The 26,670-nt window shown below is 43.7% G+C and overlaps 1 protein-coding gene across 1 annotated transcript in view; it reads right to left on the minus strand.

Annotated features, from left to right (window-relative positions):
- LOC124600409 (ankyrin-3-like) overlaps positions 1-26,670 on the minus strand; it is a 267,644-nt gene that overhangs the window by 160,536 nt on the left and 80,438 nt on the right. Inside the window, exon 2 of the mRNA XM_047136159.1 lies at positions 6,596-6,697. Within this exon, the coding sequence (XP_046992115.1) occupies positions 6,596-6,697 (102 nt within the window). The remainder of the gene's footprint in view (positions 1-6,595; positions 6,698-26,670) is intronic.

Here is a 26,670-nt window from a genome sequence, read left to right on the forward strand (position 1 = left end):
ACGGCCAAACTTTCAGGAAACATTCCTCACACACAAATAAAGAAAAGATGTTATGTGGACATGTGTCCGGAAACGCTTAATTTCCACGTTAGAGCTCATTTTAGTTTCGTCAGTATGTACTGTACTTCCTCGATTCACCGCCAGTTGGCCCAATTGAAGGAAGGTAATGTTGACTTCGGTGCTTGTGTTGACATGCGACTCATTGCTCTACAGTACTAGTACCAAGCACATCAGTAAGTAGCATCAACAGGTTAGTGTTCATCACGAACGTGGTATTGCATTCAGTGCAATGTTTACAAATGCGGAGTTGGCAGATGCCCATTTGATGTATGGATTAGTACGGGGCAATAGCCGTGGCGCGGTACGTTTGTATCGAGACAGATTTCCAGAACGAAGGTGTCCCGACAGGAAGACGTTCGAAGCAATTGATCGGCGTCTTAGGGAGCACGGAACATTCCAGCCTACGACTCGCGACTGGGGAAGACCTAGAACGACGAGGACACCTGCAATGGGCGAGGCAATTCTTCGTGCAGTTGACGATAACCCTAATGTCAGAGTCAGAGAAGTTGCTGCTGTACAAGATAACGTTGACCACGTCACTGTATGGAGAGTGCTACGGGAGAACCAATTATTTCCGTACCATGTACAGCGTGTGCAGGCACTATCAGCAGCTGATTGGCCTCCACGGGTACACTTCTGCGAATGGTTCATCCAACAACGTGTCAATCCTCATTTCACTGCAAATGTTCTCTTTACGGATGAGGCTTCATTCTAACGTGATCAAATTGTAAATTTTCACAATCAACATGTGTGGGCTGACGAGAATCCGCACACAATTGTGCAATCACGTCATCAACACAGATTTTCTGTGAACGTTTGGGCAGGCATTGTTGGTGATGTCTTGATTGGGCCCCATGTTCTTCAACCTACGCTCAATGGAGCACGTTATCATGATTTCATACGGGATACTCTACCTGTGCTGCTAGAACATGTGCCTTTACAAGTACGACACAACATGTGGTTCATGCACGATGGAGCTCCTGCACATTTCAGCCGAAGTGTTCGTACGCTCCTCAACAACGGATTCGGTGACCGATGGAATGGTAGAGGCGGACCAATTCCATGGCCTCCACGCTCTCCTGACCTCAACCCTCTTGACTTTCATTTATGGGGGCATTTGAAAGCTCTTGTCTACGCAACCCCGGTACCAAATGCAGAGACTCTTCGTGCTCGTATTGCGGACGGCTGTGATACGATACGCCATTCTCCAGGGCTGCATCAGCGCATCAGGGATTCCATGCGACGGAGGGTGGATGCATGTATCCTCGCTAACGGAGGACATTTTGAACATTTCCTGTAACAAAGTGTTTGAAGTCACGCTGGTACGTTCTGTTGCTGTGTGTTTCCATTCCATGATCAATATGATTTGAAGAGAAGTAATAAAATGAGCTCTAACATGGAAAGTAAGCGTTTCCGGACACATGTCCACATAACATATTTTCTTTCTTTGTGTGTGAGGAATGTTTCCTGAAAGTTTGGCCGTATCATTTTGTAACACCCTGTATAACTTCCTTTTATGGCAATGGCAATAATGGAACACAAGTCATTCAAATTGATGTTGATGCTTGCTTCGAATTTAATGAGAATTGTGCTGAAGGTGAGCATCTGCAAAACGCCAAGGATAAATCACTTTTTATTGTCTGGCAGTAGCCTCTGATCCAATATTTATCAGTAGATACCGGAATGCAGTAAATGAAGCAGGCAAAAAGGAATACAAACGTCTCAAAAATGATATCGACAGGAAGTGCAAAATGGCTAAGCAGGGATGGCTAGAGGACAAATGTAAGGATGTAGAGGCTTATCTCACTAGGGGTAAGATAGATACTGCCTACAGGAACATTAAAGAGACCTTTGGAGATAAGAGAACCACTTGTATGAATATCAAGAGCTCAGATGGAAACCCAGTTCTAAGCAAAGAAGGGAAAGCAGAAAGGTGGAAGGAGTATATAGAGGGTCTATACAAGGGCGATGTACTTGAGGACAATACTATGGAAATGGAAGAGGATGTAGATGAAGATGAAATGGGAGATACGATACTGCGTGAAGAGTTTGACAGAGCACTGAAAGACCTGAGTCGAAACAAGGCCCCGGGAGTAGACAACATTCCATTGGAACTACTGACGGCCTTGGGAGAGCCAGTCCTGACAAAACTCTACCATCTGGTGAGCAAGATGTATGAAACAGGCGAAATACCCTCAGACTTCAAGAAGAATATAATAATTCCAATCCCAAAGAAAGCAGGTGTTGACAGATGTGAAAATTGCCGAACAATCAGTTTAATAAGCCACAGCTGCAAAATACTAACACGAATTCTTTACAGACGAATGGAAAAACTAGTAGAAGCCGACCTCGGGGAAGATCAGTTTGGATTCCGTAGAAACACTGGAACACGTGAGGCAATACTGACCTTACGATTTATCTTAGAAGAAAGATTAAGGAATGGCAAACCTACGTTTCTAGCATTTGTAGACTTGGAGAAAACGTTTGACAATGTTGACTGGAATACTCTCTTTCAAATTCTAAAGGTGGCAGGGGTAAAATACAGGGAGCGAAAGGCTATTTACAATTTGTACAGAAACCAGATGGCAGAGTCGAGGGACATGAAAGGGAAGCAGTGGTTGGGAAGGGAGTGAGACAGGGTTGTAGCCTCTCCCCGATGTTATTCAATCTGTATATCGAGCAAGCAGTAAAGGAAACAAAAGAAAAATTCGGAGTAGGTATTAAAATCCATGGAGAAGAAATAAAAACTTTGAGGTTCGCCGATGACATTGTAATTCTGTCAGAGACAGAAAAGGACTTGGAAGAGCAGTTTAATGGAATGGACAGAAGTCTTGAAAGGAGGATATAAGATGAACATCAACAAAAGCAAAACAAGGATAATGGAATGTAGTCGAATTAAGTCGGATGATCCTGAGGGAATTAGATTAGGAAATGAGACACTTAAAGTAGTAAAGGAGTTTTGCTATTTGGGGAGCAAAATAACTGATGATGGTCGTAGTAGAGAGGATATAAAATGTAGACTGCCAATGGCCAGGAAAGCCTTTCTGAAGAAGAGAAATTTGTTAACATCGAGTATAGATTTAAGTGTCAGGAAGTCATTTCTGAAAGTATTTGTATGGAGTGTAGCCATGTATGGAAGTGAAACATGGACGATAAATAGTTTGGACAAGAAGAGAATAGAAGCTTTCGAAATGTGGTGCTACAGAAGAATGCTGAAGATTAGATGGGTAGATCACATAACTAATGAGGAAGTATTGAATAGGATTGGGGAGAAGAGAAGTTTGTGGCACAACTTGACCAGAAGAAGGGATCGGTTGGTAGGACATGTTCTGAGGCATCAAGGGATCACCAATTTAGTATTGGAGTGCAGCGTGGAGGGTAAAAATCGTAGAGGGAGACCAAGAGATGAATACACTAAGCAGATTCAGAAGGATGTAGGCTGCAGTAGGTACTGGGAGATGAAGAGGCTTGCACAGGATAGGGTAGCATGGAGAGCTGCATCAAACCAGTCTCAGGACTGAAGACCACAACAACAACAACAACAACAACAACAACCGGAATCCGTCGTCGGTGTAACAAATGCCAACATATGCAAAGTAGTAGTTGGTAGCGCTGTGTTATTACCAGTGTATTGATTCATTGTACTGTGATTGGAGGTGAGTGGCCATGAGTGAAGCGCTTTCGCGAAAACAGTGTTACTGTAATGCGGTTTCACGAAACAGTGTTACGTTCACGCATCATTCCTGCCACGGCAAGTTGTCGGTATGACACGAAATTGTCAGCACTGCACCGTTCCTCATCGCGCAGCTGCCGTCGTGGCCGAAATGCATTTTTTTTTTTTTAACTTCAGCTACTGCAACGTGTTGCGCATGGAACAAAGGGGTTAGCAGTGTAGCCGCCGCAGGGAATGGCATGTTACGGAGGAAAATCTCACGCGGTGCTGACATTTCAGCTAGTGCAACTTTGTAACTACTTACTGTGGTGGAAACGACACACGGAATTAACCAGGTTTCGCGGATGCGTATAACAGTCATGTTCATGTTCACATGTTAAACTTGGCTGTAACAATGAACATGAAATGAAATTAAAACCACAGCTTAAGGTCAAACAATAAGCGCTTCACTGCGTAGTGGCTGCTGCAGCGCCACGCAATGTTAACATCGTACTGACTGGCAGCCTGGTAGAATAGTGTTGGACAAACATACCAGGTACAACATTTTGTGTCAGATCTCATACTCTTAGGTAAAAACTAATTCAAGGATGGGAATCAGTAGGTTTTAACAGCAAAACGATCCTCTGATGTTAGAACTTTAAGCACATTAAATTCTACAACCAAGGGAACAGAAGTGGTAGTAAAATTTGATTCACCTAACGATCGAAAAAAATTTCCAGCATATGGCAATATCCGTGCATTTCCTACATCTCTACTTCAGTGTAAATTTCAGAAAAAAGAATATGTTCCCCATGACTGATTAGTCTGGAGTGAAATTCAACAACCATTATTTTGTTTGCCTTGGCATCTTCTTTCCAGTTAGGCTGAGACAATTCGTTCATACTTCTCTTCAAAATCAGGATAACCACATTAAATAAAGTAGAAAAACTATGTGACAGGACCCTAGAAAACCAATCTAGCACTTTAAATGGCGAAACTTTGAGTTATAATGAAGTCGCTCTTGTATTATGTTCCAAAGAATCGATAAACGGATTGAAAATGAAGCCTATGTTTGGAAACAAATACCAAGAATTACTTAGTGTAGCATTATTTCGCGATCAAAGAAGCTTGGTCTTCAGACATTCAGCGAAGAAAGACTGGGAGGGAGCACTCCATAAACGCAGCTTTACGGGCACCAGACATTAGTCAATGTACAAATCAGTATAATATTCAAACTTATCTTTTAAACTGAAGAGAAAATAAATTAAATAAATATACAAAAGAAAGTTAAAATTTTTACATTCATTCATGATTCATTTGATTGGTCACGTTGGTTCTTTCAAAGATTCTGTGGGAGAATGGAAACGCGACGGGCTTTGTTTAAGCAGTTACCAGCGTGCTCATATGCATATTCAGACGTGGTTTATGACCATTGTTTTGCTACATTACATTCCAAATGCTGTTGATTGTAATAGAACATATTCAACATATAATAACCATTCCCAGTTTTCGTAAATAATATAGGGTGTGAAATCAAACCCTTTTTCTTAATAAAGCGATATTCAGAAGTGCGTCGTTTTGAACTTATACTGGCATGAAGGAAACTGTACATAGAAGTAAAACTGCTGAAAGGACTTCACTGTGAAAGTAGTGTGAAATTAAGAACACCATCTTAGCGATGACACTCCATGCAATTGTGCTATAAACTATTTTCTTTGCACGAAATTTTCATAATTAAATATAACGAAAATTGCAAATATATTTATAAGTGTTATTTACATTTGTAGCTACCGCAGCCTGCTCTAAGTATGGGTGAAAATGTGAGAGGAAGCCGGAAATGTGAACGTAGAAAATGTGCTCGGAAAAAAATTACGAACTGGAGACAGAAAATTTAACTTCAAGTCTTAGTTCTGTTACCAGGAAGCCTATCACTCCACACTGCCGAAGAAGAACACTGTTATGAATTTTAATGCCCGAAACTAAGTCAACAAATTTCACAGATGTTCTGTGACTTAGTATAAGAAAGTAACTTCGGTAGGTTATTGTTTCAGTGGTATGAATAACAGCTGAAACAAAACCACCTAAGGTCTGCGTGATCAGCAATGGCTTTTGTACAGAGAACGTTGCATCTGCAGACACTTATTACTGATAAGTAATGTTTATGTTCTCGTCCTCCAAGATATCAGAAAATTAGGACCAGCTATTGTGACATACCTGGATAAAAAACTTGCTGCTCTGCGTCGGAGCACTTCGAGAAATTTCTTCAGGGGCGTCTGCTTTCTAGATACAATGCAATGACATCTTACAGTGTATATAATTTTCTCTAATCTTTACGGGCTCTGTAACACACGAAAGTGAACTTTTGCTGTTAATTGTGGATCGACGATACACGCGTTTATGCTACTGCGTGCTGTGATTCAGCCTATTACAGCATAAAAACTAACTATAAGTCCGTTAGAATTCCGCCGGCATTATCTCGTGCAACATGCAGTACCATAGTATGAACTGAATTTGTGAACATATGTTGTCAGTTTAATAAGAACTTAAATTTGTTCTTTATTTCATCCTAATGAGTACTTTTGTGTAGTTCCAATGCTCCCCCAATTATGTTGTGTTTAAATCATGTTAAACCTTCTTTAAAATAACAATAAAATTGGATTCCTATATTTGGAAACTGGGCCCAATCATACGTCCAGCCCCGGGCACAATGCTGGTTCTCGGCGCCCCTGCCGCCACAGAATGCGAAGGCACGAATCCAACGCCATGTTGTTTCATGACACAAGAAAGAGGACGAGATTTTCTGTCCCGTCGGGCAGGAAAGTGTTAAATCGCAGGCGAAGCAAGCGCACGGAAGTAGCAGCGTAGCGCGGCCCGCGTACTCACCGCGTTGGACGTGTTGATGTCGACCCCATTGTCGAGGTGTTCGAGGACTCGTTCGAGTTGACCAGCTCGGGCTGCGCGTAGGAACGCCGCGCTGGGGTCCGCCTGCAACACACAGAAACGCCGCCACGTCACTCACTGCTCACGCACTCTTATAGCGCGCTCTCATTCCGTCCGCATTCCATCTGCGGTCTGTGTCCGTGACACGATGAAGATACTTCGTCGTCCACTATCACTGACCAGTGTGCTACGTTCCAAAAGACGTAAGATTCCAAAAGTTTGGACAATCGAGAAATAAGAGTAGGCTCCATAAACAGGGGATTGGAAAAAATTACACAGCAAATTAAAGCTTATCACTGCTTAGTTTATTTCACAGTAGCTGTACCGGTTTTGACTGCCTACTCATTTTTACGAGGCATGTTTTTTAAGTAAGGTCCGTTTGAACATAAGTACACAACAAAAGTTTATTTCAAAAAAGTAAATTTATTTCCAGAAAGTACATACTTCACTCTATTTTTCGACATAGTTGCCAAGTTTGTTCAAACACGTTATCATACATCTCAACCAATTTTAAAATACCCTCTTCATAAAAACTTGCCGCCTGCTCCGATAACCAAGTGTTCACTGACGTTTTTACGTCGTCGTCATCATTGTAACGGTTGCTACTGAGGTGTTGTTTGAGGTGGAGGAACAGATGGTAATGGCTCGGAGCAAGATCAGGACTGTAGGGTGGGTGGCCTAAAACTTCCCAGCCAAAACGGTCCAATAAATTGCGGGTGTGACCTGCAGTGTGAGGTCTTGCATTTTCATGGAGAAGGACAATTCCCTTTGTCAGCATGCCGCGAGTTTTGTTTTGAATCGCTCTGCGTAGCTTTCTCAAGGTTTGGCAATATGTTTCTGCATTGATAGTGGTTCCTCGTTGCATGAAGTCGACCAACAAAACACCATGCCTATCCCAAAACACCGACGCCACGATTTTGCGCCGGGACAGAGTGTCTGTTTGACCTTCACCTTTACAGGCGAGTGTGTGTGTCTCAATTCCAGGATCTGTCGCTCCGATTCGGATCCATGTTACGATCTGACTCAAGAAGCCGTTCAAAATGGTTCAAATGGCTCTGAGCACTATGGGACTTAACATCTGAGGTCGTCAGTCCCCTAGAACTTAGAACAACTTAAACCTATCTAACCTAAGGACATCACGCACATGCACGCCCGAGGCAGGATTAGAACGTGCGACCGTAGCGGTCGCGCGGTTCCAGACTGTAGCGCCTGGAACCGCTCGGCCACTCCGGCCGGGCAAGAAGCCGTCACCTTCTTCGTGATAACGAGTCAAGAACTTCATCGCACACTCAAATCTTTGGTTTTTGTGGTCCTTGTTAGAAGTTTTAGGACCCATCTGGAGCACAGTTTCCTAAACTTTAGGTGTTCAGAAACAATGTTGTAAAGCACTGATCTCGACACGCCAGGAAATTCGTTTGAGAGACCTATTAGTGTGAAGCGCTTGTTCTCACGAATCCTCGCTTCAACTGAAACCACCAAATCGTCTGTAATCAAAGAAGAGCGACCAGAGCGGTCCTCAGCATGGACGTTGTCATGGCCATCTTTGAATTCTCGTACCCACTTACGCACTTTGCTTTTACTCATAACAGTATCACCGTACACTTCGCAAATCTGTCGATGAATTTCTGCAGCAGACAGGTTCCTTGCTGACAAAAACCATATCACTGAGCGAACCTCACACACGGCGGGCGAGTTGATGGTCTTAAACATTTTGAAAGCACAGAACAGAACCGTACAGGTTAGCTACAGAGCTGAAACTGAGCACAGTTGTTCCCGAGGCATGCCGGTACACAACGCACGTGCTCGTTGCGGCATGCGGGCAAACTACTAGTGTCTACAACAAAACGGACCTTACTTAAAAAACACGCCTCGTAATATCCCACAAATAATGCTTTGTCAATGGCTGCGACAGAACTACGGTCTTCCCGTGGGAGGCGCAATGAAATGTTTTGAAAGTGAAGATACACACGGTAAATACTGGACGAAATTAAAATTACCTTATGTCTTAAAGAGCCCTTATTAGTGGCTGATGGGCTCCAATTGCTGTGCTCAGCCCATTCCAGACATTACCCGTAACATATCCAGGTCTGAGCTGACGGCTTGTTATTTTGTTGCATTATGCCCATCTCGCCCTGTGTGTTGTTCGTGAAAGTTAAGATCAATCTCTTCATATATATTCTACCCTTATATACTTATTCTACCCTTACAAACTATTTGTCCACGTGCGATATTCAATGCGCACAGTCAGTGCATGTCACAAATGCATCCAGATATGATCTTAGAGTAAAAAGAGCCCTGACCAGAAGTTCCATGTTTTCAATCTGTGACAATAGTGTCCAGTGTTACCATGAAGCGTGGCCTTTTAGTGTTTGAGAGCTGTAACGTGTTTGCACGACGACACATGTACTGCGGAGGTGGGACATATTATGCATCCTATCTTGATCAAGTAGTTAGTATTAGTATGATTACATTTAGATTCTAAAAATCCACGGCGTTATGTATTTTCTAGACCCACAGCAGTTTTGGCATAATAGAGGTTTTGTAATTGACAAACACGTGAATTGATATGGGTGTGCACAATATGCTAGTAACCTTCATATGGACATTCATTTCCTCCTCGTACACGAATGGAGTTAGGACGGAAAGTTGTTAATACTGTTACGGCGTCCCTCCACCACGATCCGGGAAGCGGAGTATACATGTAACTGTAGAACAGTATTCTTCCTGAAAGCGACAAAACGGTGAAGACATTTTCAAAAATTGTCGAGAAAGTAACGAACTCAATGTTGGTTAGCCATCGCAGCAGTAATGGGATACTTAGTAAATCACAGTTTGGATTTCAAAAATGCTGTTCCACTGAGACAGCAATATACAATTTCACTGCCCACATAATAAGAGTCTTTAAATAGTAAAATGTCACCAATAGGAGTTTTCTGTGACTTATCCAAACCGTTTGATTGTGTGAACCATGATACTATGCTACAGAAATTACAATTCTATGGTATAAATGGAACAGCGTATGAGTGGTTTAGGTCATGCATACAGAACAGGAAGCAAACAATTTCTTTATATGGTTTAAGTGATTTAAGGAAGTTTCCCATAGCATCTAACTGGGATGAAATAACATTAGATGTTCCACAGGGTTCGATCGTGAGTACCCTTCTGTTCTTGATATATGTGAATGACCTCCCTTCTTATCTGAAACAAGAAGCTAAACTGACACTTTTTGATGATCAAACAAGCACCATTATTAATCCAGTAAAGGAAACTTCAATAGAAAATGATACAAATAATGTGTTTGGAAAAGTTATTCATCATTGGTTTTCTGCGAATGGGCTTGCTCTGAACTTTGAAAAAAAAAAAAAAAAAAAAAAAAAGGAAAGAAACATAGTACAACCAGTTTTCTACTGCCAGGAGTACGGCTCCTTCAAAAAATATAACACATCAGCAGAAGTCAGTAGCCAGGGTAGAGAATACTAAGCTTTTGGGTGTACAATATTAATGAGAATCTTACTTGGAAAATTCATATTTTGGATCTCCTAAAGCGACTAGGTTCAGCAACTTTTGCAATCAGAATAACAGCTAATTTTGAGGATACGGAAATTAGCAAGCTAACATACTTTGCATACTTTCATTCTTTGATGTCATATGGAATAATATCTTGGGTTAACTCAACACTTAGGCAACGAGTATTCACTGCTCAAAAGAAAGTGGCTAGAATAATGTGTTGGACTCATAGTGGTACATCTTGTAGGCATATCTTTGAAAGTTCACAACAACATGGACCAGTTTAAAAACAACAGTGACATTCATGATTGCCGGCCATTGTGACCGAGAGGTTCTAGGCGCTTCAGTCCGGCACCGCGCTGCTGCAACATTCGCAGGTTCGAATCCTGCCTCGGGCTTGGCTGTGTGTGATGTCCTTAGATTAGTTAGGTTTAAGTAGTTCTAAGTCTAGGGGACTGATGACCTCAGATGTTACGTCCTACAGTGTTCAGAGCCAATTGAACCATTTTGAACATTCATGATTATAATGGCAGAAGAAAAAATACTTACACTATCCTCTACTAATCTTTGGCACAGAAAGGGGTAAAATATGCCGCTGTAAAACTTTTCGATGAATCACCAGATGAAATAAAATGTCCGACAGGCAGCAGTAACAGTTTTAATAATAAATTGATATCGTATCACCTTGACATAGATGAATTGTTGAATAATAGTAATAAATAAACCTATTGGTATAATATGTGCATTCTGTGCTGTTTAAGGGAATGGGGTACGTAATAAAAATTTTAAGCTTAATATATACATACATTTCATGTGTGCATTTCTTATGCACTTGACACGTTCCACATCATAACGGTTACCGTGAGATTGATAAATGAAACTCGTAACTAACTAACTAACGCTTTTACAACATGACGCCATTCCATACCTGGTCAATGTGAAACAACACGGTCGGTGCAGTTCCGTCGATCTCAGAGTTCCTGGGCATGATGTGGACAACAATCGGAGGTAATGCACGTGGGCTGCGAAATAATTTCCCGAAGGCGTCAGGCTGTCAACCTACTGTCGCCCAGGGCGTAACGTTGCCGTCACAATCGAATCAGACGTATCAGCAAGGAGAGCAACGCAAAACCAGCAAACACGGACGCCAGCCCCCCCTCCCAGAGACCAGGGGCTCTCCAGCTGATGATTCACGGCCAGCAGTCAAGGGCCGCAGACGAAGGAAGGGGCGGGTGCGCGACTCTGCCTGAAAGGCTGCGGCGGACCGCGGAGGGTCTGTTGGTCGCCAATTAACGCCGCGGTGGTTGCCCCATTGTGGACGCTTCCGGCACGTGCCGCCGCTACAAAGCCCGTCAACAAAGCACTGGCAAGACCACACGACGAACCGAGCCTGGCAGTCGAATGTGTCTCGGCAGCGCAGCGTCCACCATCTGTCCCCATCCCTCGCTCTATAGCATTTGCGGCTAATGAGCCTCTCGCGGCAAAGGACGTAATATTTCTGGCTTTACAACCACCATATTCAAGTATAAGAAGCTCTTCTGGAGCCGTTGAGAAGGCAGCAGTGGGAAAATGACGTAATGTGGTGTGAGGTACTGATAATAGATGGTTTGTTCGGTACGGGTATCGTGAGAAAGACCGCCTAAATTGTAGCCCTTCTCCGCGATTAGCTGCTGCATTCGGAAGTTGTGCGCCAAAATGATGATCTTCTGTTATTAATATTAGACAACCTAACAGCGTATTTTCTTGTGTTTCAAATAAAAGCGTCTCACAATAGCGTGCGATCATTCCATTATTTTACACGTATTAATAACCAGCAGAATAATAAACAACTGCTAAACGAAAAGACAGACGAAGCACTTAGGTGATCTTCGGAACGCGCCTAACTTAGATGGCGGACGAAATGGTTCTACTGTACATATGATATTGTTGATTCTACAGTGTCGAAGGACAAACACGTTGTCTGCCGCGGTCGGTGTCAGTTAAGGCTTTATTAGTAATCTATCGTTTGTAAATATCATCTCTGGTTCGACTGTGTCAGAGAGCAGATATGTTGTCTGTTGCGGTTTCGGTTAAGACTTGATTTAGTAATGCCTAATTCGTAAATATCAGAGCTGTAATTACGGAAATACGCAGTTAATTATTTTGTTTCTCGTGTTCTACCAATAAAAAGTGCGGGACATGCCATATAAACAATCTAATTGGAAATTTAATCATCACGTAATATCAATTTCGCGCTAGGAGATTCTTACAGCTTCTGCGCAGGGGACAACTATAGAAGACTGCAGGTTGATGAACATTTATTAGGACTTACGCATTCCACTCAGGGCGATGGAAGCAAACAGGCACCTCGCGTATACCGCATCTACGTACAAATGAGATCAGTGACACGTCATCTGACGTAACACAGAGCAGGTACGAAGGAGAGAAATATTTTCGAGACAAAGGGTTTATAATACGCACGTATACGTATCACCCTCTCCCTCTCTCAGTTTCAACTTGCCGTAACGATCCAGTTTTCCACCCTCTGTCTTTTCACATGCGCTGAGAACTGCAGGTAACACACACACACACACACACACAAAGCTCAAAGCGACCATCAGTAACGCTGAGACTTCAAGAATTGTTCTTTCTTACCGTTTTTTTCTCCTGAATCATCACTGGCGGGTTTGATGTGGTTCGCATCGATTTCCTTTCCCGTGGAAATCACTTCGTCTTGTAGTAGCGCCTACACCTAATGTCTTTAATTATTTCTTGTACTTGTGTAAATGGTTAACCCGAACTTCATCGATCAGTGCAACGGCAATACAAAACAATCCTAAATCCGTTACAGCTCTACCCATTACTGCAGTGCAAGTCTTATAACGCTAAAATAATCGTCACCACGATTGCGCTCTTGCTGCAAGCGACAAAGTTCTGGGCGTTACTGAATCTGTCTTGACTAAAGACCTCCAAATTATTGTCAAATACTTCCGCAACTGGAGGTTACAGCCAAGTGATGCCAAAATCAGTAGTCACCAGTTTGTACCTTAATAACAAGCTCGTGAACAAAGATACAAAGGCATATTTTATAGAGGAGTAGCTGAGGCATAACAGAACTCCACTTTAACTATGAGTCGCTCCTGACAGGCCGCTCAGCTTTAATAGGCACTTGCTAACAGTCACAAAGATAAAAACAAAAATAACATTTTGCGTATCCTTTGTGGTGCGACGCGTGGTTCTTCTGTTCCTACACTTCCTCTGTGGGACTCGTGTATCCTGACGCAGAATATTGCGCTGCATCACCACAGGAACAATCAGAAAGGCTCCAACTTACCGGTTGCTTAGTTTCAACCACATGGCTACCCCCTCCCCCTCCCATTTGTGCGGAGAGAATCTGCTCTCAAGCAGGAGTTTACAAAAGTAACTGATAATCCTTATCCTCCAGTGCATGAAGACGTTCCTGCACTTCATAAAAGTGGACTTTACACCTGGCATCCACCTCTATTAGGTACAAAATTTTTGATAGGCGACGGAGTAATAGTAACAGACCGACGGGCAGAAATGTGGCTTAACGATGATATCCCTCAACCGCATAAGATGCCCTGCATCTCGTCCACGGTACCATTTTTTGAAGAGCTCAACAGAATGATACATAGTGTAAGATGTGTTGACTCAGTGTACAAATGGTAATCAACAAGATCGCCCAACTGTGATTGTGGTTCAGCATACTATACTTGCGTGTCGGATGTGGTCATTTGCTGGCAATCTGAAAGAGTTCCATATGGCAACAAGGACAACGCTTGGATACATTCGGCAGTTGGATACATGTCTGAAGACAAATGGGGTTCAAATGGCTCTGAGCACTATGCGACTTAACTTCTGAGGTCATCAGTCGCCTAGAACTTAGAACTAATTAAATCTAACTAACCTAAGGACATCACACACATCCATGCCCGAGGCAGGATTCGAACCTGCGACCGTAGCGGTCACGCGGTTCCAGACTGAAGCGCCTTTAACCGCACGGCCACACCGGCCGGCTGTCTGAAGACTTTCCGTGCTTTGTCAATACTGTAAATTTAATTAACTTATAACTATGAATTTATGTGTATGCTATATGAATGTGTATGTACTGTTAAAGCAAACTTTCTTGCGTGATGTGATATTAGCCATAGTTTAAATCCACGCATACTATAAAAATTGTGGGACGTGTGTGTGTGTTTTTGTGTGTGTGTGTGTGTGTACCGCGTGTGTGTTCCAATCGCCTCGAACACCAATGGGCCGATTTCAACCACACTTGGTACTCTTACCACTTACTGCCTGGAAAGAATCGCTGTGAGGGTAAGAACCATCTGCCTATCAGACTTTATTCATCCAGTATCTGAGAATGAGAGCAGTGTCTTGCAGCAAACTTTACACATGATTTCAAAGCTTTACGGAATTTTTCTAGCTGACACGATGAAAGAAAAAAAGTTTAACACTTATTATATTTTCGATGTTCTTGCAATAAAAACTGCCATATCAGCAATGACGTTTTAATATGTCATATATTTACTATTAACTGGATTCTCAACACATTTTTCAGTGTGCACATATACCTGGAGAATTATATCTTTGTATAAAAATAGTTTACGAGGTATGATGTCGTAAACACTGAGACGGTTCAAATGGCTCTGAGCACTATGGGACTTAACATCTGTGGTCATCAGTCCCCTAGAACTTAGAACTACTTAAACCTAACTAACCTAAGGACATCACACACATCCATGCCCGAGGCAGGATTCGAACCTGCGACTAAACACTGAGATGCGTGAGAAACCACCGCATCATGTATGATGTTTAAATTTATTACTTCTTGCTAACTTCTCAGCATATCTCGCAGAAAGTATTCACATATGCCACTGAATATACGTACAAATTTATATCACTGGACGACAAATATTCAGGACGTACGACGTAACAAACATTGAGCTGTATGGAAACAAAACTGCAGGGCGAAATTCGCTACAGATACAGGTAAAATATGTACACAAAAATGTGTGAATTATGTTAAATACTTGTGAAGTATGAGTGACATGTGTGTATGGGGGCAAAGCTGCGAATAAACTTCTCCTAAGCCCGTGGATCGATTTAAACCAAACTTGGTACACATATTACTTGCTACCTGGAAAGAAGTGCTGTGGTGGCAAGAAACGGTAACATCCTATTGGGGTGGGAGTGATAACGTGTAGAGAGATTTGTTGATCCATTCCGAATAACAGGAATTTTCCAAGTCTGCAAAATAGCTATTACTTGCTCCAATCACCTCATCATTAGAATAAAATCTTTGTCCTGCCAGCCGTTTCTTCATATTGGGGAACAAATAGTAGTCCGATGGAATCAAGTATGGAGAATAGGGAGGATGTGAAACGAGTTGGAATCCTATTTCCATTAATTTTGCGACCACAACTGCTGAGGTGTGTGCTGGTGCATTGTCGTGATGGAAAAGGACTTTTTTCCAGTCCAATCGCCGGCGTTTTTCTTGCAGCTCGGTTTTCAAACGGTCCAATAACGATGACTAATATGCACCTGTAATAGCTTTACCCTTTTCAGATAGTCGATGAGGATTATCCCTTGCGAATCCCAAAAGACAGTCCCCATAACCCTTCCGGCCGAAGGACTGGTCTTCGCCTCTTTTGGTGCAGATTCTCCCTTGGTAAGACATTGTTTAGATTGTTGTTTGGTCTCAGGAGCATAGCAATTTATTCATGTTTCTTCCACAGTGACGAAACTACGCTTAAAGTCCTGCGGATTCTTCCTGAACAGCTGCAAACCATGCTTGCAACACTTCACACGATTCCGTTTTTGATCAAGCGTTAGCAATCGCAGAACCCATCTTGCGGATAACTTTCTCATGTCCAAATGTTTATGCAAAATATTATATACCCGTTCATTCGAGATGCCCACAGCACTAGAAATGTCACGCACCTTAACTCTTCTGTCATCCATCACCATATCATGGATTTTATCAATGATTTCTGGAGTCGTAACCTCCACAGGGCGTCCAGAACGTTCCAGTATCACTTGTGCCCATATGGCCATTCTGAAAATTTTGAAACTATTTACAAACTGTTCTAATCGAAGGTGCGGAGTCACCGTAATGTTTATAAAGCTTCTCTTTAGTCTCCTGAGGCGTTTTGCCTTTCATAAAGTAATGTTTAATCTCCACACGAAATTCTTTTTCGCCCATTTTTTGACAATCACTCGACTTCCTCGATTCACACGAATGCCAAACACAAAGAAATAGACCAATACGGCTGAAACTTGGTGTGCGTTATTTCCAAAGATGCTAGTAACTAAACATGACTTCGATACGCGCCGGTGGTACCATCTTTCGGACTTCTCAAACGCCCCTCGTATGTAAGCGGAGCAGCGGCGAATAGGGAAACATTCTAGCGACGATGCGGACAGCTAATGGAGAAACCCGCTGAGCTAAGCAGCTTTAACAAAGAGCAGATTCTTGCGGTCCGGCGGGAACGAGTGTCTCTGACACGGTGAAGTACGTTTGCTACTGTCGTGAGCATGTATGAAGGACCGTTAAACCATGAGTAGGCAACGACGCACTGGACGTACACGCCTCCTCACAGAACAAGGCGGTCGGAGTATTGTCCACTCTGTAAATCAAAATATGCAGCGATCTGCAGCAGGACTTACTACAGAATACAACGCTTTTGCAGGCACAAGTGTTTCGGAGCACATCGTTCAGTGCACATTGTTGAACACGAGGCTCCGCGGTAGACGACCTGTACATGTTCCTATGGTGACCCAGCTACAGCGTCAGTTACGTATGCAGTGGGTACGGAACCATCGAGATAGGATCGTGGATCAATCCAAACGTATCACTTGGTCGATTGAATCACGTTTCGCATGGTATCAGGTCGATATAATGAATTGATCGTGTCTGGACGCATCGTTATCCAAGTGCACTGCTGCACGAGGCAGGCACAATACCGCGGACGCAGTCCGGTGGGGCAGTATTATGCTGTGGGGGACATTGAGTTGGGCTTCCATGGAATCACTTGTGGTAGTTGACGGCACCACGGCAGCTGTGAGCTACGTGAACATTATTACGGACCACCTGCATCCCTTCAAGCTGGATGTCTTCCCCGACTGCAATGGCATCTTCTAGCAGGGGAAGTGTGCATATGTCTAAGTCGTACGTCAGAATTTTCGTGCTACATTGGTTTCATGAGCGTGAAAGTGAACTCACGTTCATTTCTTGGCCAACAAATTCGCGTGAACTTAACTCAATTGAAAACATGTGAAACGCAATCGGGCGCCAGCACCGCGCCTACAGACCGTCAGCCAGTAAGATACAGGTAAGCCCGCCCGGTTGGCCGTGCGGTTGGTCCCCGGAACGAATCCGCCCGGCGGATTTGTGTCGAGGTCCGGTGAACCGGCCAGTCTGTGGGTGGTTTTTAGGCGGTTTTCCATCTGCCTCGGCGAATGCGGTCTGGTTCCCCTTATTCCGCCTCAGTTACACTACCTCGGTGCCAGCGGAAGTGGCCGTGCGGTTAAAGGCGCTGCAGTCTGGAACCGCAAGACCGCTACGGTCGCAGGTTCGAATCCTGCCTCGGGCATGGATGTTTGTGATGTCCTTAGGTTAGTTAGGTTTAACTAGTTCTAAGTTCTAGGGGACTAATGACCTCAGCAGTTGAGTCCCATAGGGCTCAGAGCCATTTGACTACCTCGGCAATTGCTGCGCAAACCAGTTCTCCACGTACGCGTACACCGCCATTACTCTACCACGCAAACATAGGGGTTACACTCGTCTGGTGTGAGACGTTCCCTGGGGGGATCCACCGGGGGACGAACCGCACAATAACCCTGGGTTCCGTGTGGTGCGGCGGAGGGGTTAAGTGGACTGCGGTAGTCGTCGTGGGGTTGTTGACCACTGCGGCTGCGGCGGGGACGGAGTCTCTCCGTCGTTTCTAGGTCCCCGGTTAACATACATATATACAAACATACAAGATACAGGTATTGGCTGTCACGCAGTTGCCTGCCGGAGTGGCCGAGCGGTTCTAGGCGCTTCAGTCTGGAACCGCGAGACCGCTACGGTCGCAGGTTCGAATCCTGCCTCGGCCATGGATGTGTGTGTTGTCACTAGGTTAGTTAGGTTTAAGTAGTTCTAAGTTCTAGGGGACTGATGACCACAGCTGTTAAGTCCCATAGTGCTCAGAGTCATTTGAACCATTTGTCACGCAGTTACTGTAAGTGGGCATTGAGTCCGTTTACCTCCATGCCCCGCAGAATCGCCGCTGTATTGCGTTTCGAATGTGGACCAACACACCATTAAGCACCTCACTAGTGTATATTCTGCACAGAACCAGGTGTCACAGAGTTTACAGTACTCCAATCCTATGCATAAGTGGTTGGATTCGCCCAGACGTCAGTTTTCCGCAGTTTCATTAAATCATTTAATGATGTCAAAACATAAACAGGTCATAGCCGTCTTATTTCCCCATCCTGAACAACCGAAACTCGTGTTGCTAGTTGTCGACGAGGTTTTGCAATATAATCATAGTTTTTCCCTCTTCATTCCATGGGCCGACCTAACCCACCGTTGTACTGCAGTGTCGGAGATGCGTGTTATAAATCCTCTTCTGGACATAAACGTCGGTTTTCACACTGGGAGCCGGTCCTTCCCGTTTCGGGAGCTTGTCTATTGTTCTCATGAAGTTCAGTTAGCGACGTCACGATCCAGCTAACAAGGCAAATTCCCTGACGGTACCGGTAAATCGAAAGCGGGTCCTCCGCTTGGCAGCGAAGACGGATCAGTCGCAAGGCGGACACGAAGAGCCCACTTGTGGACACACGTCAAATCTCGCATTACATCTCCCACGCCCGCATCTCTCCCGATGTCATTAACGAACAGTTCTTACACATATTGAAACGTTCCCTTTGAAAAACTAAGCATAACTGTGCTGGTAAACTTCTACGTTATTTGATTTTCAAACAGCTGAGCAAAACTCAACGTACTCCAACAGTTTTCTCTTTACTCATTCTGATCATCACTAAACTGACACACAATATTTTAGTGCAACGCAATCTGACTTTCAATAATCACTAGAAAAGAATGGCCGTGACTAACAATAACCTACACTTTTCATGAATCACTTACCTCACAGAAATCTTCGTTACTCGAATTACTGCACTACAGCGAGCGCCAATACTGCCAGCTTAACAAAAGATTCTAACTACTGAAGGCTCTAACTACTGATAGTCATAGTTAGCAAATGAAAGATTTTGATAGAGAACAAACAACGTATTTACCTTAATAATGTTCAAAACTCACCATTTATATATATCTATCAATTCATGACATCCATCTTTACAAATTTCCTTTTTCTGGATGACACACGTCCAGATCGTCCGCTTATAGTAGCTTCTCAAAACTCTGGCATCTCTCTACCCACATCCACCGCTGCTGGCGGCTCACCTCCGACTGCCCAACACTACACAAGCGAATATTCCAACAATGAGTTCATCAGCCACAGACTGCACACAGCGCAGTCAGTGACTTTCATACACAGCGCTACGTGGCGTTACCGACATAAAAACCTCAACAGCCTACTTACAATATGTATTAGCTATTTATGTGTTCATTGTATTCTACTGCACACGCCATTCACAAGATCTCTTGTATATCTCTTGAATTGCCAGGGACTAAAAATAAAGACGACAACATTTCTTAAGACTTCTAGCATACACAAATGACCGCAATTTTTTTTTTTTTCATGTCGCAGACTCTTCTCTGATTACAGTTACAAGAGCAATCAAGTCTAAAAAGCGGCGCCGTCTGTCGATTGGAGACGCTACCCGCTGCCGAAACGAGGTCCTTATTTGGGGGTGTTCTTCCGCCAGGAACGGCGCCATGGCCTCGGTGCTACAGAGTCCCGTTGTGTGCAAATGTGGGCCCTCGTCTCGCCAAGGACACTCCTTACTTGGACGCCGTTCGAGTCCCGGCTGGGCAAGGCGTTCTTTTGCAGCATACGAAACAAGCTGTCCACTTTAAAATGTTGCACAAATGTTTCCAGAACAAATAAATAAATTCAGTACTTCTACCTATTTGAGCCGATGTTTCTTCTTTCTCAGGCGCGCCAGTCAGTAAATCTAAGAATTTTACTGTAGAAACAATATTGTGGTTTGAGTACACTCTACTTTTCCTGCAGTGCCGAAACGAAAAACCACCAGTATTGCCACATACATGATGTTGTTCGTCATGGCATTCTTTTTAGGCTAGGCAATAGTCTGCGGTCCTTTGACGAACACTCGCCAATCGATAGGCAAAAAGCGACATCACATCGCATACAAAGCAAAGACACTTCGAATGTCATAATTTTAAGAGTAGGGCTAAATGACATACATCTACATATACAGGGCTATTACAAATGATTGAAGCGATTTCATAAATTCACTGTAGCTCCATTCATTGACATATGGTCACGACACACTACAGATACGTAGAAAAACTCATAAAGTTTTGTTCGGCTGAAGCCGCACTTCAGGTTTCTGCCGCCAGAGCGGTCGAGAGCGCAGTGAGACAAAATGGCGACAGGAGCCGAGAAAGCGTATGTCGTGCTTGAAATGCACTCACATCAGTCAGTCATAACAGTGCAACGACATTTCAGGACAAAGTTCAACAAAGATCCACCAACTGCTAACTCCATTCGGCGATGGTATGCGCAGTTTAAAGCTTCTGGATGCCTCTGTAAGGGGAAATCAACGGGTCGGCCTGCAGTGAGCGAAGAAACGGTTGAACGCGTGCGGGCAAGTTTCATACGTAGCCCGCGGAAGTCGACGAATAAAGCAAGCAGGGAGCTAAACGTACCACAGCCGACGGTTTGGAAAATCTTACGGAAAAGGCTAAAGCACAAGCATTCCTTAAACAGGAGATTGGAAAACCGATGGATCGGTCGTGGTGGAGATCATGATCAGCAATTCATGTCATGGCCTCCACGCTCTCCCGACTTAACCCCATGCGATTTCTTTCGGTGGGGTTATGTGAAAGATTCAGTGTAAACCTCCTCTACCAAGAAACGTGCCAGAACTGCGAGCTCTCATCAACGATGCTTTCGAACTCATTGATGGGGACATGCTGCGCCGAGTGTGGGAGGAACTTGATTATCGGCTTGATGTCTGCCGAATCACTAAAGGGGCACATATCGAACATTTGTCAATGCCTAAAAAACTTTTTGAGTTTTTGTATGTGTGTGCAAAGCATTGTGAAAATATCTCAAATAATAAAGTTATTGTAGAGCTGTGAAATCGCTTCAATCATTTGTAATAACCCTGTATACTCCGCTAGCCACCAAGCGGTGTGTGGTGGAGGGCACAATTCGTGCCAAAGTCATATTCCGCCCCACCTGTTCCACTCGCGGATGGTGCAAGGGAAAAACGACTGCCTAAACGCCTTAGTACGAGCTCTAATTTCCCTTATCTTTGAATGGTGATCATTGCGCGATTAAAGTTGGTGGTAATAATATATGCTCTACATCCTCGATGAAGATCGGATTTCGGAATTTAGTGAGCAGCCCCTTCCGTTTAGCGGACTGTCTATCTGCAAGTATGTCCCACTTCAAACTTTCTATGAGATTTGTAACGCTCTCGCGATGGCTAAATGTACCAGTCACGTATCTTGCCGCTCTTCTTTGGACCTTCTCAGTCTCTCGAATCAGACCCAACTGGTAAGAGTCCCATACAAACGAACAATACTCCAAGATAGGACGAACTAATGTATTGTAAGCTATTCCCTTGGTTGAAGGACTGCATCGCTTTAGCATTCGTAACAAAGTCCCCGGATTTACCGCTCTCCAGGAAAGCAGTCGCGCTCAGTTCGTACTCTGAACCAAGGTTTGGATTAAACCTGAAATAGAAAGGTCAGAAATATTTAACGAGCAATGGAACGTATATCGAAAAGGCAGGATAGACGTCTTAGGCCGGGGAGTGTTCTATCGAGACTAAAATTGAGCCTGACTGCGAAGTTATCCACATGCGGATGATTGCCCTAGGTGGACACAAGTTAATCACTAAATTTTTCGCCGGCCACCCGATTCTGCCGTAACAATTGTAAAATCATTCAAAGAAAGTCTACGCTCAGTCGCGCGGAAATAGCCCGGTCATGCAATACGAGTATTAGCTCCAGATGACTTTAACCGACCGAGTAGAAACGCAGTTGAACGTATATGTATTCACTGTATATCTTCTGCAGCATGTCTGAACACAGTCTCCGAAAACTGTCTTGTGCGTCTAGTTCGACAATCCACAAGTAACGGAAATATTTTGACTTAGTAGGTACAAACAGTCCTGATGTTATCGACAGTGTCACCGTACAGACAAGTGTTAGTGATCATGATGTCGTCGTAACATCTAAAGTTAATAAATCCATCAAGAACGCTCAGAGAGTTCTTATACTGGAAAGAGCAAATACGCTGTCGTTAGCATGCTACTTAGACAGTGTCTGTTTAATATAACTGAGGTAGATGAATTATGGGCAACGTTCAAACATTGTAAATCAGGCTCTAGAGAAGTACGTGCCGAGTTAATCCAAGTACAGAAAAAAAAACTATCGCGGTTTAATAACAAAATTCAGTAAAAGATGAAATAGAGAGTGCTGTAATTACAGCCCAAAAAAAGAATGCAGAAGTGTGGACAGGTAAATGTTAGTGGAAATACGTGCATCTATAAAAAGATAGAGGCGCGAAGTATACAACTGCTACTATCATTCGGTAGCGGAAGTTCTTGCCGAGCACCCGAGAAAATTCTGCTTCTACGTGAAATCGCAAAGTGGGTCGAAGGGTTTTATCCAGTCACTCGTCAGCCAGTGTGGTGTGGCAACAGAACACAGTAAAAGAAAGTTGAGTTCTAAATTTCAGGTTTAAAAAAATCATTCACACAGACGATCTTACAGGCTTACCATAGTTTGACCGTCGCACAGACCCCGCAGACTTCCATATAGTAGACATAGAAATGGGCATCCCTACGTTAAAAGAACTGATTCGCAAAATTTCAGACCAATATCCTTAACATCGGATTGCCGCAGAATTCTTGAGCGTATTCGAATATAGTAAATTTCTTTCAGACAGAAAAGATTCTGTCCACTAATCAGCACCTAGTTATTTAGAAAGCATCGCTCGTGAGAAACTCAGCTTGCTCTTTTCTCGCACTATATCCTGCGAACCATGGACGATGGGCAACAGCCAGATTTCCATATTTTTAAATTTCCGGTACGTGTGTGACTCGGTACCACACTGCAAACTGTTAACGCATACGGAATATGTTCTCAGACAGGTGAATGGCTCGAAGACTTTTCAGGTAATACAGCCCAGTTGAGATGTCCTGAAATGTGACTGTACATCAGAGACAAGGGCATCGTCAGTGGTGCCCCAGGTAAGTGCGATAGGGCCCCTCTTGTTCTCTGTATACATAAACGGTCTGATGGACAGAGCAGCAATATGCGAATGTTTGCTGATGACGCTGTGGTTTGCGGGAAGGTGTCATCGTTGAGTGACTGTAGGAGGACACAGGATGACTTAGACGGAATTTCTGTTTGGCGTGATGAATTTATTTATTTATTTAATCGTATGAATAGGACCCCCCACCGGGCAGGCCGTTCACCGGGTACCGGTCTTTCGATTTGACGCCACTTCGGCGACCTGCAGTCGATGAGGATGATAGGATGATGATGACAGCACAACACCCAATCCCTGGGCGGAGAAAATTCCCCGACCCAGCCGGGAATCGAACCCGGGCCCAAAGGATTGACAATCCGTCACGCTGACCATTCAGCTACCGGGGGCGGACGGCGTGATCAATGACAACTTGCTATAAATGTGGGAAAATGTAAGTCAATACAGATGAGTAGAAAAGACAATCCTGTAAAGTTCGAATGTAGTATTAGTGGTGTGTGGCATAACACAGTCACATACATTATACAGGCGTAATGTTGCAAAGCGATGGAACGAACACGTAAGGTCGGTTGTAGGAAAAGCGAGTAGCCGACTTCAGCTTATTTCGAAAGTTCTAAGAAAGTGTAGCTCATCAAGGAGGCCGGCTATAGAACATTCGTGGGACCCATTCTTGAGCACTGCTTGAGAGTTTGGGACTCCAGCAGGTCGGATTAAAGGAACACATCGAAGCAATTCAGAAGCGTGCTATTGCATTTGTTACAGGTAGGTTCGATCAACACACGAGTTTTAAAAATGCTCTGTGAACTGTGGCGAGAATTCTTGGAAGGAAGACGACATTCATTTCACGAAACGCTATTCAGAAAATTTAGAGAACCGACATTTGCTATTGACTGCAGAATGATTCTACTGACGACAAAATACTGTATATTTCACGTTAAGGATCTCGAAGAAAGATAAGAGAAATTAGGCGCCTTATAGAGGCGAACTGTCAACCCACCAGGGTAGCCAAGAGTGCTAATTCGCTGTTTCCTGGACTCGGGTAGGCGCACCGGTGGATTAACGAGAAGGGCCGGCCAGCCGGGATGCGTTTTAGGCGGTTTTCCACATCTCGCTAGGTGAATACCGGGCTGGTCCCCACGTTCAGCCTCAGTTACACGACTCACAGACATCTGAACACGTTCGCACTATTTCATGGATTACACTAGACGCAGACAGCTTGGGTACGGTACTTACGTCCCGGAGGAGGGGGGGGGGGGTGTTTCGCGGTAGCAGCAAGAAGGGCATCCGGACACCCTCTGCAACTAACACTGCCAAATCCGTAAAACCGTAATAACAAGGCCGACCCCGCGTTGGCGCGGGACAAGGCCCAAAGAAAAAAAGAAAGAAACGGCGGCAAATAGTCAGAGGTCTTTCCCTCGCTTCATTCGCGAGTGAAACAGGGAAGGGAATGACTAGTAGTGGCACAAAGTATGTTCTGTCATTCGCCGTACGGTGACTTGTGGGCTCTGTATGCAGTAACTCAAGATTTGTAATTTCTGATAGGTTCTGCGACTTGGATTTATTCATTTACGAAAAACTGGATTTTTTTTAGAAAATTCTACGTATGTATAAATTGGAGCTCTCTGCTGAAGCAGGCAGTTCAGCTCGAAGCGTGCTTAATAAACTTGCTTTCAGCGTGAGGAATCGTCGACGACCCTGCTCTCGTAACTGGTACTTGCTTCCGGATTCCATTTAACAGTGTCATAAACAGCAGTTTAGTTCAACAGCGTAATTTCCTCTGTAATGAGGAATACAACTAATGAAAAAAATGTAATCAAAATCAGGCAATAAATTGTGTTAACAGGAGGATGTTCTTTGTTCCTTAGGCAGTTACTTTGTCGTTGCCTGAATGTAAATATGTATTTGTGCGACTGTCTGGCGTTCAACCAACCTTAAATTCATTTGTTATGTTACATGTGCTTTACGTTCGACTCATGGTTTAAGCTGTGTGTCAAAGGTCTAGGGTCGCTGGCTCAGCCATTTCCTTTGTAGGTTGTCAGGCAACTACAATTTTCCTGAGCTGTCAGTTTAACATTCTCTTTACTACTTCATGAAATTATTAGAGGGTTCTGGAGCACGTGGCATATTTCAAGTTTATGGTTTCAGTAGTGACAGGATGGTTCTGCGGATGAACGTGAACTAAATTGAGACTGAGCGTGAGTCTACGTGAATTTGCATTTTACATCTTTTTAAGTTTACAGGTTTTAAGCACATTCGTGTTAAATACTTTTGTAAACGGTGTTGTTTACCTTATTCCACCCCACCTCCTCTCTCTCACTCACTCACTCTCTCTCTCTCTCTCTCTCTCTCTCTCTCTCTCACACACACACACACACACACACACACACACACACACACACACACACACACACGCGCGCGCGCGCGCGCGCGCGCCTTTCAAAAGAACGGCCAACATATATTAAGTGTTGCCATGTGTCAGATGTCACCATTCTTTTCCCAGTCACAAGGTGGTTAATTTTACCTTCTTAATATGTTTTCCCCACATCTATGCAGCCAGCCTTAGAGTACTGAAGCTAGAATAAACATTTTTTACGATTTACATTATTATGAGTTCCGAGGTCAAAGTATTTGATACCTGAATTCGCTATGATCTAGGGCACGGCCGACTTCCATCCCCATCCTTCCCAAATCCGATGAGACCGATGACCTCGCTGTTTGGTCTCTTTCCCCGAATCAACCCTACCCCAAACCCCGCTTTGATCTACGAATTACATCCTAATGTATTTCGGGGATACCCACAATAATGATACATTTAAAACACCTATCTGTGCATGAGATGAGAATCGAACTCACGACCTCCGCTTTACGAGAGAGTAACGCTAATACCAGACAAAGGAAGTCGGCCACGAGAATCGTTCCGAACTATCATCCCTGTCATTCATTGAAGTGTAGATTCTGTCGGATAAGATATGGGAAGCAACCTAAATCGCATAAAATATTATTTTTTATGTAAGACAACCGGTTTCGACAGCACATTATAAAAAATTTGTCATAACTAAAATATTTTTGACATACCTTTGATAATGT

This window comes from Schistocerca americana, chromosome 1, assembly GCF_021461395.2.
Source record: "Schistocerca americana isolate TAMUIC-IGC-003095 chromosome 1, iqSchAmer2.1, whole genome shotgun sequence".
NCBI classification, from domain to species: Eukaryota; Metazoa; Arthropoda; class Insecta; order Orthoptera; family Acrididae; genus Schistocerca; species Schistocerca americana.